General features: G+C 50.3%; 2 protein-coding genes across 5 annotated transcripts in view; one reads left to right on the plus strand and one right to left on the minus strand.

The window, feature by feature from the left end:
* The window catches only part of LOC126575278 (Krueppel-like factor luna), a 212,732-nt gene that overhangs the window by 114,330 nt on the left and 78,851 nt on the right, over positions 1-19,551 (plus strand). The gene's annotated exons all lie outside the window — the stretch shown is intronic.
* Positions 15,305-16,115, minus strand: LOC126575284 (endocuticle structural glycoprotein ABD-4-like). Its single transcript, XM_050235909.1, has 2 exons — positions 16,007-16,115; positions 15,305-15,930 (listed from the first exon to the last, which is right to left on the minus strand). The coding sequence occupies exons 1-2, from the start codon at positions 16,019-16,021 to the stop codon at positions 15,487-15,489; spliced, it is 459 nt and encodes a 152-aa protein (XP_050091866.1). The 5' UTR covers positions 16,022-16,115; the 3' UTR covers positions 15,305-15,486.

Raw genomic sequence — 19,551 nt, forward strand, 5'->3', positions numbered from 1 at the left:
TATTGTCATTCCATCGGATGCACCTCGGAGCTCCATGTCGATTCATGTCGTTCGGGCGCCTCCTTTTCTGCACTCTTTCTGTTTCTTTGTTTCATTGCGCGGTGGCAGAGGAAGCGAAGAGGCCACCGAAAGAAAGGCGTTTTTATTAGCTGGATCTTTTATTCCTTCGCGCTTGTTTTTTTTTCTCCTTTTATTTGGCGCTCTCTTCGTTCGTTCTGGGCGGGAGAAAACACGAGAGCTGCAGTTGCAAGCGACCGCGGCAGACAGTAGCGGCAGACGTTCGTTCGCGGGCTCGCGCGTTCGCGAAGAATGAAAATTAATTGGATTTTTGTATTGAAATGCTCCCGAGACTTCAATTAAACTTTTTTAATAATTCCTCAAGTGGTGAGAGGGGAGCGGAGGGACCGATTGCACCGCTCCATCCCTCGCTTCCTGCCAACGAACAGACTGCGATGGTGCTGCTGCAAAAGCTCGTGTTTGAAACCGAGGCCGTCCAAACCGTCAGGTCGTTTGGTTGAGTGATCGAGCGAGCGAGCGAACGATGTGATGCCGAAAACAAAATGGGCGATCAGGATGCGGTGCGAGTGTGTGCAAACGGAAATAATAAAACTCACCCCCCCCCCCCCCTTGCACACCGAGTAGTGGTGGCTGGAATCGCTCGTCGTCTGTCTGCTTGATAGGCAAGTGGAGGAACCGGATGCTGGAATCCCTATGCCGGTTTGCGTCGCGTGCGCGAGTGTGTGTCTTTTAATATCTCAACCCAGCTGTCAAGCGGTACTCTGGCCCGAAAAATGCAGCTTCGGAAATGGTGGCTCGTGGCACACTTAACCGGAACCGAAACCGCTCCGCTGAGTCTGCTGAGCACAAAATTGCATCAAACCTTTGGGTTCGCTCTGAAAAATCTCTGATTTAAAGCCACCAACGAGTTTACGGTGAGGAAATAGATCAATTTCAAGTGCTTCAACTGGACTGATTGTTCCGGTTGAATCCCGGACCCCCGTGTACTACGGAAAATGGTCCTCTCGAAGCGTGAAAATGAGAATATAATTACGATGCTGCTTAGCATTATCGCGTTTGCCTTCCGCAGCCCCTGATCCCTTTCTCCGGTACGCATTTGTGTCGTCCTAATGACTTCATATTCCCGTTCAACATTGATAACGGTTGACGAGACACCGATGGAGGCGCCAATGGAGACGCCTGGTGGCGGAAATTTTCCAACGTAATTTGCTCGCCGTAGAAGCGGCCACGATGGAAGCGGAACGTCGGCGGGACGTTTGTGAATCCTCGGCTAGCGAGGGTGAGAAGGTGATAAAAATTTAAGACACCTCGTTAGGGCCGATCCCTCCGTTTCTCGAGCACAGCGAACGAGCGTCACCATCGACACGTGCGCGGGCGCGCGCTCCCTCGCGTACACACAATCCATAAAACGCGGTGGCAGCCATGTTTTTGGGGCCACCCGAAATTGGTGGCCCCAGTCGGTGATGGGGCTGGGCAATTAATGGGGCGCCACTGGGAGAACGAATGGAAATGGTGCCAATGGGAATTTCCCCTAAGCTGCGAACGAGGAACAGGTGGCCACAACGTGAGGGCGCAAAAGATGCACTTCCGGATGCCGGCCGGTCGGCCTACGAGCAATTTACATAAAATCCCCTTTCATGTCGCGCACTGCCACCATTTTGCACGTATGATAGTAATGATTTCCGTTTTCTTATTGCTATCTTTGCAGGTAATGACAGTCGGTCAAACGTGATCAGCAGCCGCGCAGCAGTGCTCTTGTATCGTGGTGTCATAAAAGCGCCACGGAGACGGATGTCAGCTCGCGAAAAGTACCTGTCCGGATGGGTGAAGGCACATGTGTGAGTTTGAGGTTTGCGGTTAATCGATTTCTTTAATGGTTCTTTTGGGAATGAGAAAAGGAATGCGAATTTAGGGTGATGAGATTGTACTTTTCTTCAATTTGAAAATGGATAATTTAGTTGTAAGCTGAAGAAAGGAATTGGTTCAGCATTCAGCTGCTAGTATCGATCAAGCTATTGTTTTTTATATCCCGAAAGATTCTTAGAAAGACTCCAGGTTGTGAAGCTTAGCACGCAAGCTAGACAATATCGTATTTGATTATTTGAATCCTAACCATCTTAATGGCACTCAAGAGCTCACCAAGTGTCATACGTTGATTCAAGAGGCTCCAACAGCCTCCACTATGATGGTCACCACCTTCGGCAAGTCCTTGAGCAATCATTGCAAGCTAGCAAAAAAGGAGAAAGGTGAAAAAATGGCTATCTGCTTACCGTAAGCCCTCAAACTCGGTGCTACGAAGCGACCAGACTCTTCTCGTGAGTGAGGTGTGATGCTAAAGGAAAACAGTTTTCTCTCCGTCATCAACCCGCATGTGACTAAGGCGGGGCGACCAGGACCACAGCAAAGCGAAGAAAACTTTGCAAATGAAGGTGCTAGTTAGGGTCACAACCTGCGTTCGTTACGTAACCTATCTTTTTTACTGGGATGCCACTCCCGCTCTCTTTGAATCTATGTCTGTTCCTTGCTGAGGGTGTGGCAAAGTTTCCTTCAAACCCGCAGGCCTAGCAGGAAGCAGCAGCCCAGCTTCCAGCGAGAAGGTTTTGTATGCTCACCCGTAAAGACCGTTTCGAGGGAGTTCAGCCCATCAATCCGAAGTTGTTAAAGTGCTGCCTGTGCGCTAATGTTGTCCAGAAAGGAACGGATAGAACTGATGCGATATGCAAATCGTTCTTTTTCCTTTAAAAGAATGTTTCCAGTTTACTTTCCCGATTTAGTGAAGCTTTTGCGATTCGTCAATCGTCGGGGATAGGAAGATGCACCGAGCAGGATGATTAGGATCACACGGTGCACCTCAACAAGTTGGTCTAGCTACCTGCCTGCTGCTGAGTTGTGCAAATATGGAATGCACAAAAGTGTTATTGCATTCGCACCACTTGTCCCCAAAAAGGGGCTGGCAAATCACCACAGCAACGGAATACCAAAAGACCTCTTCCTCTATGCGACATGATGTGTGCTCGGTGGTAAACCCCAGCACTAAATATGAATGGCTTTCACCTAACCGTTGTAACGAAGTGGCTGAACCACCGGTTCAGGCTCCAGTGGAACAATTCAAACAAACGAGATGAGTTACGCTGCTGGCGCTCTTTTGATTTTACGCCACATCCTATTTGGTCAAATGCACACACACTAGGACACTCGGACACGCTAGTACCAAAGGACATATTTTATCTCGGTGCAAAAGCATTCATCGCCATGACTACTACACCGACAACTCCGAGGACAACGGACCAGGGACTGCGCCCTCGCAAAGCTGTAAACTGCAGCAATGGTCATCAGCTTTCGGATTCCTGCTCTCGAGTTTTTTACCGTCCCGTTTTTTTTTTGTCTGACGGACCTGGAACCACTCAACCAGAGCCGATTGAGAAGGACCGGTATTTCCCAGCTTCCGGAAACTGCCCGGTCAAGAAGCCAACCAGCAGAAGCTGCCTGGCCCTTGTTTCAGTCCATCTCTCTATCGTCTATTACGACTCGTTCCAGGGATTAGCCGTTACCGATGACGAACCGGAGAGAGAGAGAGAGAGAGAGAGAGAGAGAGAGAGAAAGAAAGTACTTCGTGGCGAGGACACTCCGTTGGCTATTTGTTGCTTTCCGAACGGCCGCATTGTTGCCACACATTGTTTGTTGTGTTTTAGCTGCTGCTGCTGCTGCATTCGACGTATTCGAACGCGCGACAAAGCGTGTACTGCAGTCATTTGCAATCAATTTGCTTCACTTTGCACGGTTAGTGAGTCGGTGTGTTCGAAAGGAATTCCATCGGCATTCCATCGATGCCCATCGATGTCCATGTTCGTGTTCGGAATCAAGCAGCAACAAAACATCGATCGTCATCGTGGCCATCCTATCGTCCGACACTAGCACACAATGGCATCAGGCTCGAGCCCATGGGAAGGAGAATTTATTCATAAATCCGGAGCTCCTGGAAACTCGGGTGCAAATACCGGGATTCGCCCAGGAAGAAGTTGATGCATCGATGCAGCACCAGCCAGGACCAGGACGTCGGTTGGTCGATTGCTGCTGGTTGGCCGGCACACATACAAACACATACTATCAATGTCCTGGCGTCCGTGTCCTGGCGCGTGTGTCTCAGTGGAGTTGGTGGACGTCGGAAATGGAAATCAGCCGATGAAAGGATACCAACCGGAATCCGTTACTCGTCCTGTGTTCGTCCTCGTTTTCTGACGTTCCTGGCAGTCCGTCCGGTTGGCTTCCTTTTCGTATTCCTCTATTCTCTCCTCTATCGTCTGTCTGTCTGTCTGTCTTGGGCTTTTCGCTTCACTTTACGCTCGTCAGCAGAAATGTTTCCGCAACAGCAGCACCAGCACCAGCAGCGGACAGTCGTGGTCCCCTTTTTCAACATTCCGTTTTTGCTACCCAGTCCGGATGCGTCCACCCTTAGCATTGTAGCAAACATCCAGGGCACTCTGTTCCGCTGCGTGTAGGCAGAATGTTATGACAAAGGGAGGAACATTTTGTGCCACCGTTTGCACAAAGTGCTTGGCCACTCGGGCTCGGCCGCAAAACTTTAATTTGTCCAAGGAAAATATTTGCCGTCTCGTTGGAGCAGGAGCACACCGAGGAACCATGGGCCTGGACGTGAGGGAGGGAGGGAGGGAAAACCGCGAGCCCACAACCACCGTGCCACAACTGTGAACGACAGATGTCTTGGGATGCAAAGGGTGTGTGTCGGTGTTTCGGGAGTCTACGATGCGAGTGATAGTGGGATGAGCAACAGGATTCTAATTCATCATTTCGTAGGTCCTTGCCAACCCAAATAGTGTGGGGACCAGGGTTTTCCTCACTTTAAAGGATGATTCTGGGGCTATGTTTCCGTCTTTTGGCTGGATTAATTAAAGCTGGTTTGGGAGCGGGTATTAGATGAAGGACAAGAATTCTTTAAGATTGATTTCGAACGGCAATAGATCACGGAACTTTTTCTCTTGTTTTTAGCTGCGCTTTATCAGTATATTCAACGAGTGCATTCCACATTTTTCAAGTGCGATGGATGTGTGGAACATTTTTGACCAATTTGTTGATGAAACAAAATAGATCCAAGGACCAGCTCTGTCCTTAATAGTCGTACACTACTCTTCGAAAACCCCTTTTGTACCAACCTTTCAGCGAGCATTCCTTCCTATCGCATCAGTTTCCAATCCGAACCAATTTGTTAGTTTCGTGTTTGCAATTTCGAGTGCAAGAGTGCTATCCAGAGCACCATTACGGTGGTTGTCAGCCAAGACAACCGCCGAACCGGCTAGAACACCAACGAGACAATGGGATTTTTTTTCAAGAAGAAGTCTCGCAAGGAGAGCAAGGAAATCTCAACCGGAAAAACCTCGGCAAAAACTTTATTTAACGCATCGCTGCTTTCCTGTGCCCGTCTTGTGCTGGTCGTTCGATTGGAACAACCGGTGGGAAACCGGTGGTCAGGGGTTGGCACCGACAAATGGCGACGAATCAAAACGACGACGTTGCTCTTAAAATACAAACACACTCACAAACAAACAAACAAACAAAAAAATACACAAAATGAAGCATTGGCAATGGCCGGTGGCAAGGACCGGGGAAAGAGCGCGAAGTTCCGTGCTCACGAAAAACAACCATTGTGCAGGCGAGCGATTGAGGGACTATCCGTTCGCTCGCGATCACTATTGTGCTCCAAGTCAAGCGCCCGCCAAGATGCAACTCGCTGTCGTTGTTCCTAATTGGTGTATTTAAAGCGCAGCACAAGGAGCACTTCTTTGCTTTTGCAGCTACTGTTCCGCTACTGATATAGTGATGCCACGGAGCGCACACTGGATTTCAATTGCTTCTTCTCCATTTGACAGCAGTAGGGAGAGCGTGAGCGGTAGTTGCTGCAATTGCTGCGACAGATTAAGATGCAGCACAATACCCGGCACAATGGTCGGGCGTCAGTTGTTTGGAAAAATGCGAACCAGAAGCACAACTTATAATGAACAATTCGAGGAAAAAACACGCAACGAGCTGTGGACGTCTGAGTTTCTTGGGTAGAATTCTATGTAGAGAGGCTGCATTTTACGTTCAAGAATGCTTCAATGAACCACGCTAAAGAGAAACTGGTCAGGTCTTTAAACAGCGATGCACGACCACACCTAAGTCCACGGCGACCGCAGCGCGTCCATTTCTGATTGAACATCCTGCGGCCATCGGCCGTTGTGTCGTGGCTAGTTTCGGAGACAACCGAAGGTGTCTCTATCGTGCAGCTTAAATCACATCCATTATGCTGCTTAAGTCCAGCCTCGCCATCGCCACACGCCTCCCCGGCGGTCTGGTATTAGTGCAAGCGACACCTGCATGGCGGGCATGTTTATGTTGTTAATAATGCCGAGACCGATGTATGCAACGTAGCATCGCAGATCCTCGTCTCATATTGAAGGATTACTTGCTGCTGCTGCTGCTGCTGCAACGGCTGAATGACTCAGGACAACCGACAGTACGGTGGCTGATCACTGATGATGACGATGGTGAACATGGCGACCTGTTCCAGCACACCTTCGCTCCCCCCTCAAACTTCCCCATTCGTGGTCGTCTGGTCGATGGCTTGCAAAACCACAAGAGGGTTTCTTAGTGAGCCCAAGGCTCGCCTCACTCACCTCGCTCGCTTCGCAATCAAACGCTTTTTGATTGAGTAAATTTAATTAAATCTTCCACTTCATTTGACTGTAACTTTAAACAACTCACAGACAGCAGAGAGATAGAGAGAGAGAGAGAGAGAGGGCTGGAGAGTGGATAGTATCCTGCTCTGCTGCTCCTGTGCTGCATGGCAAGCGCCAACAGGCGTACAGTCACGGGAAGTCACGTCCGGCATCACGAGGCAAACCGCTGGGCAAGATAGGTACCTTCCTTGCGTCGTCAACCCACGAGAGATCGATGTGTATTAGAGACCGACCGCTACAATGTCGGAATCGTCCGCCCAGACCAACAACTCCCATCGGTGGGATTTCGGGGCTGAACCTTGGCTTGGGCCCCAGGAGCCGTTGCTAAATAGATTTTCATTCCGTGTGGCCCTGCCCTGCGAGAGAGCTGGAAAAGAAGAAAGAATGAAATGAAGCAAAGTTAAATACTCCAGGGACACTTCCTCTCTCGCCTTTGCGTCCCTCCTTTCGTCCACCGCACGCACCCGCATCCGTCACCGGTAGCCTTTTAAATAATAAAGGAGCTTTTGCGATTGGAAAAGAGTCGCAAAAAGGCGATGCGAGGGCGATGGTCGATGGTCTCGACCACACCATCGACCATAGCGTGTGCCCTCTCTCGAGGGGGGGGAGGGCGGAATTAAATTTCCCCAATCATCATTCGGTACCAACGGGGAGTCCTGGGAGCACGCAGCCCCTGCAGTTGCCGCTGAGTAGATGCCCACGGGACAGGGAATGTGACGATTGTATTGATAACTTAATGATTGAGCTCCGAGAAAGGAACTGAGTACGGTGCAATGCTGTAAAAGAACTCTCCAACAGAGGGAGAGAGACAGAGAGAAGGGGAAAGGAAAAGGAGAGTAAATACACTCACAACTCTCACGGCCGGAAAACTTTCACATTACAACATCGCAACCAACATGAACATCTGCAAAATGGTGGAGAACTGTTGGAGAGAGAGAGCGAGAGGTAGTGCAGGGGCCCATGTTTTGCGACTTCAAAAGCTTCTGGCCCCGGAATTCTGCGTTGGAACGCGACGCTAGCCCGGTTAACGGAGGTGGAGGCGAATGTCAAGTAAATTAATCCCTCCGGGGGTTAGACTGTTTGCTCTTGGCTTGCTTTTTCGGGGAGGAAACATGGCGACGACAACGACGACGTGTAGCAGCAGCGGCGCCGGTGGTGGCATGTTTGGGTACGTTGCCGAGTAATCGGAATCCATTTTGTTTTGCTGAGATTGACGTAATCCGAATCTGGAGCCCGCATCGGCCATTCGAGGCCACCACCGGTTGCTAGCTAACCACCGGCTTTGCGTGCGTTCGCCTGGGAGGGAAATCAATCCACAAACGGATACCATAAAAGAGACGAAAATCCATCGACCGTGTACGTGTGTATGTGTGTCTATGAGGATTTCGTGATGTACGGAGGAAAACTCAAACAAAACTGTGTCCAACTCCTTCCCGGTCGAGTTGCAAATAGCGAGCACAGAAGGCGTTGGTTACCGCTTGCCGGTCTACTCAGCGAGTGCTTTGATGACTACGCTGCACGGTACGGGGATTAGGCAATCCAAGTAACTGGGCAGCACTTCACGGAACGGGAAGCCGGAACATTTCCAAAGAATTTACCAATTTCCACTCGCCAGGGGCCCTCTGCTTTTACGGGTATAACCAATTGAATCTGTGTGCTGGATCCGTTTTTCTTTTATTTGTCCAGCACACACATAGACGCAGAGTGGTCCAAAACCACAAACACTTTGATTGTGAACAGATCCATTGAGCTTGTGCCTTGGAGGGAATAGGGCACTCGGAAAGGATGCTGGAGTTGCTTGGTCATAAAATTGCAATCATTACTATCATGCGCACAAATGGGCGATAGATTATGGATGAGTTTGCACCCATCTTTGTGCCTGTCTATGTTGGGGATAGTGGTACAGTCCAGTGACGCCAAAAACGCCATTCTACGTTTATCGAGAAATGGCCGGAAAAGCGGATTCATCCAGCCCTGGACCGAGGGATGTGGAAGGAAGTGGATGCCTTGGATCGTTACCCCATCTACTATCAAGCCCGCGCGAAGGGCGAAGGGAAAGTTTTATCCGTTTCCGGGTTTTGTGTTTTCTCCTTCGCTGCGACCACGAACTGCAGGAAAAGCATCCGCTTTAAAGTGGAGAACCTTCGGAGGGGGGGGCCGAAGGGTGGGCGTCGAGATGGAGCGGATGGAAAAGTTTTCCTCAAAAACAAAAACGCGAGTAGCCACGGTCGGTCGGTCGTTTGGTCGGTCCGGGTTTGATGGATCATTGTTTTTCGGGACTGAACTTCCTGTTACGGCGTCCGGCGTTGCACTAAGCGTCGTCAACGCCTCCCAGTGGTGGTCGTTTTCGGGTTTTGGCTGCGAGAAAAAGAAGTAGAAGAAGAAGAAAAAGACATGAAAAGTCCGATTTGTTCGCCGGGCGATTCAGTCATCATTATTGGCTCACCACCGAGATAACGATTATCAACCGCTTGTTTGCGGCGGAACTTTGATTTCCTGCGAGCCGGACGAACTCTTCATGATTCGTTCTGGTGAGCTAAGGTTTTTTGAGCTGGATTTTCCGGCGGTGGTTTCCTATCCCAAAAAGCCCTTCGAACAAAGATGATAACCGATATAAGTTGGTTGGTTATCTTCTGCGGTCAATCTATTGGGGATCCTCTTAGAGCAGGACGCTTGGACATTCTAATGCTTGACCTTAGCGACTGATTTGATGATGCATGAGCTAGCAGGTGTTTGATGCTCCAACCACCACATTATATCCTCAAGAACACTTCTGTAAAAGCAAAAAGCAGTTCGTTACTATCTAACCAGCTATCAAAGGTGGAAGTATGCTTCCCTTTTCGTGCATGAATCGTCCAATCCCGACGGGGAGCTCGTATTCTCTCCTCAAAATCTCTCCTCACGACCGGATCTAACTAAAACATGGAATAGAATACAAACATTCGGACGACTCCGGATGAAAAGATAACTTTTCCGCCCGGTGGAAAGGGGAAAGAGAATCCAGGAGCTGCAATCCAGGAAAATATTTTCTGCCACAACAAATACACGCACGTACGTACACACCACAAGTGAGCTCTCGCGGCACGGTGAAATGAAACGAGAAATTTACAAAAGTTGGACCAGCCCCGGGGCTTTCTAGTGATGCCTTCTGCTGATGCTGCCGTGGCCATGGCCGCACTGGCTATGCTGGCTGTCTGCTTCTGATGGTTGCGCTGTGCCCTGGGATTTGTAAATAATTTACGTTGCTTGTCTCGAACTGGGCGGCCTCCGGGACCGGCCGATATCTGCACGCACGCACGCACGCGTTCGTTCGGTTCTGCCACGCTTGCCACCGTCCTCGTCGTTGCGTCGTCATCTTCAAATTTAATCAAAAAGTTCAAGCGCATCCAAATATCTCTCTCTCGCTGGTCGCGTCCAGCCAGCCTGTACGTCTGAAGGCTCGTTTGGAATTCACGGCGCGGCTGTTCACCGGGGCTCGAAAGTTTGTGCTTTCACAATTCTTTTCTTCGGTGGCTTTTCCATGATTTTTTTTAAGGAAAATCCTGCGCCTGCCGTTTCTCAGTCTCATATCAGAGACCTCTACCCCGTAGTTGGTGTATTTTATCTTCAAAATGTGACGTTTCGAGGTCTTCAGTCAGTGGCCACGGTTAAACGAAATCATTCTGCCAGTCAGAGAGGACTCCAAGGGCGCGATTCAATGCCATATCCTCCAACGACAAGGACTATAGGATCAAATCATGTCGCGGTTCCCGAGTGAATCAATTCACTATCATCGACACAATTATCCACAAAACACAATCACACCAGTCTCAAACTCTCCGCCTGCGTTCAGTGCAGCGCAACTGCGACCTCATCCGTCCTTCTCGGATCTCTCTTAAGCCCCAATTCGTTCGTCTGGTCGGGCACCATCCCTAACCATTACCAAGCGAACCCGTCGGGTGATAAGAAACAACGAAACCAAAGAGAAATTGCTCCAGACAGAACGGGGGATCCAACCCTATCCGGGAATCCCGGTGCTCCCGGAATGGGATGCCGGTCCCAACTTTACGAGAAACCAGCACACCACATCCACATCCCCATCGCTACCTAACCTATAAAATCAGCAGTTTTATGTCCCACATTTTAAGGTTCATTTACATTTTATGCTGCCGTAGGGGTGGTTTTGCAGAAATTATGCTGTTTGTACAGTGCTTCCAGCACCACCACCACCACCACCATCAGTGACGTCCATCAGAGGGGCACGGACGGTCGCTTTACAATTTACACGTCCCAGGACCCCATCTCGCAGAGCAGAGTGCGGTACTACTACCGGGTACGTGTAAACGGCGCCATTTCGTTCCATTTCGTTCCGTTCCGGCTTCTCGATGGCCGGCGAGTCGATGGCCGTGGCACGATATCGCGCTAACCGCGCTCGCCAGGGTACTGGCACAGCACAATCGTCCTCCTCCATCGTAACCGCGCGACAAACATTGGCGCGAACGTGGCGATCCTTACCGGTGAGGATTTCCCCGTTAAACCACCGGAAACCCCCTGGAATGTCCCATCTCGGGGGAGATCGGGACAATAGGGAAGCGAAGTGAAGCGAAATGGAACAAAATGAGACATGACCGCCATTGCAACGGCGTGGGTGGACCATCACCTCCTCCCTCCACCCTCTTCGGGAGGGTTCCTGGGGTTTGAAATAATTGCAATCCGTGCGCGCGGGACGGCTGGATCGCGTCCCCGCGTGAAGTGTCTACTTTCTTCCTGTTTCTTTCTTGCGCGCGTTCCCGAAATTGAAACTAACGCTTGGCCGATAGCGCTCGCCTGGCTGGTTCGCTCGCTGGGAACGATCTAACCATTCCGCACGGAGCAGCATTTTTATTGCCAACCGTCGCCATCGTGTCGTCACCTAGAATGCCCTGTCGGGATGCCGGGCACCAACGAACCGCCGGGCGGGAACGAATTTGCAACAGAAAGATAAGAAACGAAGCTGCAGTTGCGGGGATACAGTGTAGACATGCTGCTCCGGCACTGTAAATCTGCAAAGCGAGCACTCCCCGTACCGCTCCACGAATTCTCCTTCATCCTTGATGATGAGAAGAAGAGGAAGAAACACCTCATCCAGTGGGGATGCCCGCTGCTGCAATTCTTTTACTGTTTTATGGTGGTTACCGTAGCACTACTGCTGCTGCTGTGGCTGCTCGGTTCGGAGTGCTTTGCACACCGCGGGAACTACCGACCGACCGACCGGTGGGCGATAGATCGAGCGAATCGCTCATCCGCCCATCCCACACACGAGAGACATCCTTTGGCCATTAAGCATCTTCTCGCCTCTCGGTTGTGGTGCCAGGAACGGGCTCGTAATTCGTTTAGCAACACAGTTGTGCACTTACGGACGCAACGAACCACACACACCACCACACGGATCGTCTGCACACAAACCATCTTAACACCTGCTCCTTGCTCGGTGCATAACACAGCACATTCCCCGTGGTTTCCGCCAAGTAACCGCAAGAGAGAAAGTGTTCCAGGGAAACGCAGTATTTTTTCCGGGAGTCTAGAAAAAACAAAAAAAGGCGAAAGGAATGCACGCCCTAGAAGTGGTGGAAATGCTCTATTTTTCTTTCCCGTGAAAAGGCAAAGTGTAAAAGTCGAAAAATGAACGGCTAATCATGGCGCTCAGCAGACCAAGGGACCAAGATGGCGTGCTGATGGTGCGACGACTACTAGGGCGACGACGACGACGACGAGTTGTGATGGATTGCAGCTTACCCTGGGCTGCGTATGGATGCCAACTCTTCTAGTGGTGGTTGTGGTGGTGCTGGTGCAGCCTTCCAGCCAGGTGTGTCTGAATTGCTTACCAGGAACTGGACGATTACGCCTCGTTACACGGTCATGCTTGACTGGTGCTCGAGAATGCTGCTGCATTCTGTTCTGTTTATGCCTTTTATCCTGTTCCTTTTCAGCTTGAAGCACCTGCTTTATCATGCTACGGGCTTCTAATTGAGTGCAGCCCTAGTGGCGTTTGTGTTGTGCGGAGAATGTGTGCAATGAATGTCCCTGTGTAGGGACCAAAGGGGGGCGGGTGGTAGCAAACTAACTAACTACTCGACCTCGGCCTGAGAGGCATAAAATGCAAATTCATTAAGCTCCTGTGTGGCTCCTGTTAGAGCACGGTAATTTCGCACGAGCTACAGGCGCCACCAGTGCTGCTCGTTTAGTGACGGTAGGTTAGCCGCTCAACACTCACCACGGTCGGTGCGAATGTGTTTTTATCCGTCACCACTAATTGCAGACGGTGGAAAGTGGTTGTACAGGTGGCACTTCTGGCCTCCTGATGTCCTACACTTTTCCTTTTCTCCCCGTTCGCTCACAAAATGGAGCTCATTTTGTCTCATTAAAGCGAGTAAAAGCGATACACACAGCAGCCAGCAGTCGTAGCAGCGGAAGCGTAAATTGGGATCATTCCCTCCTTCGTCATGACAACGCCCACTTCACTCTCACACCCGAATGTGTTACAAGCTTTTCATACTTCGTATTCATCGAATCGCTATCGGGATGGCAGGATGTACAATGTCACGCCGTCACGTTCACACCGGGGTTGCAGTTTGCAAAAATGTATTTCCCCGTTGGTATCAATTCTCCATTAATTCACCATCATCCCCTGCTAGGAATGTGGAGTTACACAGTACACACGGAGCTCCCGCTTTTCACGTTCGCGCGCAAATTATTCCTTTTTTTCCCATCACTTTTCCACGGAATGCGGGCAAGTGTGTAAAGCATTCCCGTTCGGAAACCTCATTAAGGGGTGCATCCTTTCATGGGTGCCCATAATGAGAGCAAAAGAAGGGGTAGGAGCGATGGAGTTTCGCTGTTCGCTGTTGTGCGTCGTTCCCGGAAAGGACAATCACCTCATGCGCTCGACAGCCGCGGCGTGGTGCACTGCAGTCAGCCCTTGTCCTGATTAACTGCATCGACTACGGACGGCTTGGGGCTGCATATGTGGGGTGCGCAGTGGTCTGATGCCTTTTGCCCTGGTACTTGACACTGGGGAACCGCTTGGTTCGTTGGTTGGTTGGTTGGAGATATTGAATTATTACACTTTAACAGCATTATTTTGCGGTTTATTGTGTGTAAGCCGTGCGACCGTGGCGCAGGCTTTCCATTCAATTTTCCACACCGCCCCACCAATTTTCTCTGAGGGCGGATTTTTCGGCGCGACATCAATTAAATGCAATTTTGCGTAATAAATTTTGGGATTATTGTTCTCGACGCCCATCCGTTCGTCCACCACTCCAAGCCTCATTGTCACCGCCGCCGATGCGTTGCCATTGTGGAGGGTGGCCACTGGAGAGCCGAGCCCCCGGTCTCGGTCCGGATTTGGAGCCTAGCGTGGGCTTCGGGAATTAATAGGTTTAAGCTCAACGCGTTTCTCAACAACGATGCCGTTGGCGATGACTTTGGATGCTGCTGTGTTTCCCATGGTGCGCTGGGGCTGGCAGCCCTTGTCTGCCCTTGAACCGAAACGTTGTTGCGGCATTCTGCAACAGCCTGTGTGTCGGCCAGCTGCTGCTGCTGCTCGATGACGCCGCCACTGCCGCCGGCAGCTTCATAAATCAGTGCAATATTGATTCTAATCGTGACAAGTCACGCCTGTACTTTGTAGTCGCGATCGAGCCAAATGTTACGCGGGCGCGTCGCGGTGATGCTACTCCTGGCATTCCATTGTATTGCTGGATAGCCCGATCCGTTGTGGGTGAAGGCGTTGGTTGGTTGAGTAATTTTAAACAAATTTCTGCAAATTAATTGCTTTCTGATATGTTCTCTCAACGCCCTGGTGTATTTTTTTGTGAGGGAAGTACACAGCTAAAGAGGAATTGCTCAAGATGACGGCACAGATATATCATCATACACCAGCGGCGATAAATAGACGAATGTCTATTTGTCATTGGAACGAAGGTCGGTTGTAACTGATTCTAGAATAAATCAAAAGCAATTTGCACCTTTTTCGTTTGCAATACATCAACATTTGCTATTTTGTTTAGGCATATTTGATATTACCATTTAGGTTATTGATATTTTTGGTTCCATCAAACTTCCTTATTGTGAAAGGTAAATTGCAATCGGACATGAAATTAAATGCCGTTAAAATGTGATTATGCGCTAGACATTAGCTTGCACAATCTAACTCTACCCTAGAATAAATGAGAAACCTTTATCTGCACTTGTAAACTATTTTGCACATAGAAAAGATCCTTAGAAAATTTGCGATTTTTTAAAGAACATTTACACTCTTTCAAAAACATAAAAGCGAGTCGGAATCTCAACTCACACAACCACAGAGCTAAAGCGTTTTATGTAAGTTTGGTTACTAAATGGAAATTAGATTGAAAAGCCACTTTTAACACTTTTCATGCTAAATCGCTAAAATCAATCCCTTATTTTCCTGTTGAACAATCGATACACGACGTCGACATGCAAATACTTTTTCTGCATTTTCGATAGAAACCTGTTTTTGTTAATTTCTTTACCACCAAAATAAAAAATAGGACCGGTGACACACATTTATAGAAAATCGTTCGAAACTTTTCGTCTGAGGTTTTATTAACAAAAAGCATGTTTGTTGCGACCACCAGGCCGCAGCTGGCAGCGTTAGCTCGAGACAACACACTCTCTCTCTCTTTGACACACATCACATCACACCCAGGCTGTACGATCCTGGATTCCTCGGGACCCGTTTGTTTGTTTGCTCCTATCCAAGGGTAGCGCGTAGCCGAGCGATCTGCGCATCGAGTGCCGCCAGATTGAACTCCGGATCACGCGGTGGGCTGGCGCGGATCTGCTCGAGCGACTTGAGCACATGGTCGGGGACTGGCGGTTCCACTGGCAGGTGCGCACCCTGAGGCTGGAAACCGTACGCCGAGTCGGCATTGTAGGCCACCCGGTACAGCACTCCGTCCGGACCGGTGTACGAGTATTCGCCGGCCGCATTTGCACCATCGTAGCTCGACTGTTGCGCCGCGATTCCGTTGCTCGTCTCGTACCGATAGTTGTAGGCACCGCTCGGATCGTGGTTATGCTCCTGGGCCAGAATGACGGCCTGGGATTCGGCACCGGCCAGTGGCGAGATGCGCTTCTGTTGCGGTGCAGCCAATACTCCGCTCGCCACCACCATCACCGCGATCGTTGCAATCATCTGTTGAACGGGTGAATTAAGAACTTGCATCAGAATATGTTGGTTTGATCCAGGCTCGATCTACTGCCATGCTTACCATCTTGCTAAACATCTTCTTACTGCCTCCGGGGTAGTTTCAACCAAGTTACTAGCTCGTAGTGCCGCTGCCTGTGCGCCGTGTGCTGTGAGGAGAACCAACCGACAATGACTGATACTGGGCTGTGCACTTGTCGAATCTTATATATACACACCCCACACAACCGTCTCAGCTGTGGCTGATGATGGTGATGACGATGGGATGCTGGTTGGCTGGCGTTCGGTGGGTGGCCAGCCGAATTATGCCTCTCCTCGATCGCGCGGTACCAGTCCGTGTGAAGCACGCCTCGCCTGTACTTCGTGAGTGAGCGAGATGGCAACGAGATGATGGATCTTTAGTCATCAAATCCTCACCACCAGACCGATTCAGGTGGTCCCCATCCCACCAAGGGATCGTCCCATGCACCCTTGGCTCTTGGTCTGGCTGTCAGTGTGTCTGTGTTTGGCGACTGCTCGTCGTGGTCGTCGTCGTCGATGAGCAATGCGAAGTCAGCAAGTCGGCGTTTGGGGCAAAACCAACGAGCGAAGAAGCGTGGTAAATTAGTCGATTAAATGTCACTCGCGTAAACACGCAATTCGCTCATGAGGTAGGGTGGGTAAAGACAACCCTCCCACCCCCCAAAAAACAAGAAGAAAAAAACAACAACCCCTCACATGCTGCAGCATCAGAAGCATCATCATCAGCGTGGTGACCCCGTAACTGTCGCGAACGACGATTAGCCGTCGTAACTATCCGTCGAGAGAGGGGTTTTCAGCAACAAAGGAAGCAGACAGACACCCTCCCCACGGGGAGATGGAGACGCGGGGGGACCAACTGACCGACGATCGCGATCGTGCGATCTACACGCGATGGTGCATCGGGCAACCTTCAAATATTAATCAAAAATGTAGACCACGCGCAACACAAACCCGGGGGCCTCCGTTCACACGATGGCCAGCAACGAACCCCCTGAACCGCGTGATGTCATCGTTCTCCCCGGTCGGTCGGTCGGTCGGTCGCCGATCGATTTCACACCCCAAGTAATGTTCCCTTTTTCCCACCCCGCCACGGGGGGGGGGGGGGGGGGGGGGCACACCATCGCCATGATTGACAGGTACGACGCACGCGGTGATGATGATGATGATGATGGTCGAGTTGGCCCCGCAACAGAGATGCCAGAGTTCATCGATGGCCCAAAATGTTGCCAAAACAGTGATCGCGCTCTATTGCGAAAACTGAAATGGTGGCATCGAGCGTCGCCCAAAGCATCCTCAGCTGGAGATTTTGCTTCCGTTTTTGGGCTGGCGTTTTAGAGGGGCCGAAGGTCATAAACTTTAGATCACGTACAATGGTGTCCCGGTTCCAAATATGGCGATCGCAAGTGGTTCGGTTCGCTTTACAATCAGCAGTCAGCTGGTGGTGGTGAATGGATGATTAGGCGATGATCCATCCCGAAGCAACTGCTACGGAGGCGGTTGAACTTTGTGCGATGTGCGAGAATGTAAATTAAGACACAAAGCATCCGACGCGGTCCAGCTCCACAACAACCATCATTAGCGTCCACGAGACAATTGTAGTTGTTGCGAGTGTTGTCTTGTCGCCTCGCTCGCGGTCGCGATCATCGTGCAAAGGTCGCGTGCCATCGCGGGCTTTTCCTCCTTCTCTCGCTGCGCAAAACGCTGGAAATGTCAGCGCATGTGAGAATCAAACCAAACAGACAGAACGAAACGCCACCTGGAGCGATGAAGAGCGAGGAGTTGAAACCGAAGCAGCAGCAGCAGCAGCAGACGGTAGATGAAAGGCGCGCGTTCTACAGCGATCGCGGTGTCGATGATGACGCCGTGCGCAGCGTCGAGTCCAACGCGGCTAATCGTTACAAATTGGTTTACCGGGCGCGCCGAGAATTGCTGGCTGCTGTTGTTGATGCTGTGCTTGGGTGATGAGAAATTTCATTTTCCTACACCCTGTTTACACTAGCAGATAGGACGCATGAAGGTTGCAGCAGCAGCAACAGGGCCAGCGATGGGTGATCGGCAGCCCGTTTGTGCGATTTTGTTGCGATTCCCGCCCACAGTGCGCCAGGGTGATCAATGGTGGGATGCCAAGTGTGGCCTGTCCGCATGCCCGCCCCGGGCGTTCGCTGAACTATCGGCCAGCAGCCGCGGTATTAATGCGCGGCGCGCATCGTGCAGCATATTTCACTTTCAATTAAGTGCACTATTAGTCTTCGGTGGTGATGGTGGCGACCGTTAGTGTGCCAAACACACAGACACACAGGCGACACGGAGGAGCAGCAAATCAATATCGAACCGCGACTCGCGTCCCTGGGAATGCCAATTCTCTCACGGATCTACGGGTTGGTTGGCAGGGCGGACACTTTTTGGAATGGCGGCAACACCAGCGACCAGTGCCGGTGGGGCGCGGTGCCAGGGAGTGTAAATTTGTGGGCGCTTTAGTGGCCGCCCAACCCAGTCGATGCTACCGCACAGCCATCGTGACGAGGTGCCGATGCTCATGATGATCCGTGGCCAGTCGCTTCGCTTTAAGTCATCTTTCTTCTGTTGCTCGCTTCTTGTACTGCTGCTGCTGCTGGTTGATTGTGTAATTAGAATGGACACGAAGCGGTAGACTGGGAGGCCACCGTTTTACCTAATCAAACAAAAGCCCTTTTTTGATCCAGCAGCTGAATGGTTTTACATCATCGCGATGAGTGATAAATGGGCGACTACTTCTTGGCCTTAATATCAAATGGATGTTTCGCAGCTATAAGCAAAAGGCAATAAATGAAAAGCGTGAGACGTTCTACGGATTGTGTTTATTGATACTCAAAGATAGTTCTATTCATTCGTCATTTTTAGCTCATTATTCCTCTACAATTCCTGCGATTTCTCATTCAAGGTTTCTTGCAACAATATCCACTCTCCATAATGTATCCAGCTTTGCAAGGGAGCTCATCGGTGGCCCTCAAACTAGCTGGATCAATCACCGCTAGCAGCGTGCGCAGATTCGCGCAGTCCCAATCGTTATTGGAGAGAGACAGTGTTGATAATTTATTTGTGGGCGACAGTTGCAGTGTCTTGATGGTGTTGTTTCGTAGATAGAGGAACTCCAGTTTGTCCAATAGTGGACTGTTTAAATCAACAGACGTTAGTAGATTATTAGATAGTTCCAACCACCGGAGGAGGCGCAGATGTGCTGGCTGTATGTCGAATGTGATCAGGCGGTTGTTGTTCATCAACAGATTTTTCAACGGCATTTCTGCTGGGAAATACGCGGGAAGCACCTGTCGAATTTCGTTGTACGATAAATCGACCTCTTTCAATGCCCGGAAATTCGATAGCCAGAAGATATTCGAAAGTTTGTTGCTGCGTAGATAGAGCTCCTGCAGCGCTCTGTTTTCACCATTCGGTACGAATTCTGTGAGCCCATTGAAGCTTACGTCGAGTACTTTTACCTTCGAGAACTGGGTAAAATCTAAACGCTCAATATTGTTGTCGCTCAAATGGACCACCTCCGAAATGTTGCTAAAGGTGTTGTCCTCGATTCTCGTCAGTTGGTTACTATTG

The sequence above is a fragment of the Anopheles aquasalis genome, chromosome 3 (genome assembly GCF_943734665.1).
Source record: "Anopheles aquasalis chromosome 3, idAnoAquaMG_Q_19, whole genome shotgun sequence".
In the NCBI taxonomy this organism is placed as follows: domain Eukaryota; kingdom Metazoa; phylum Arthropoda; class Insecta; order Diptera; family Culicidae; genus Anopheles; species Anopheles aquasalis.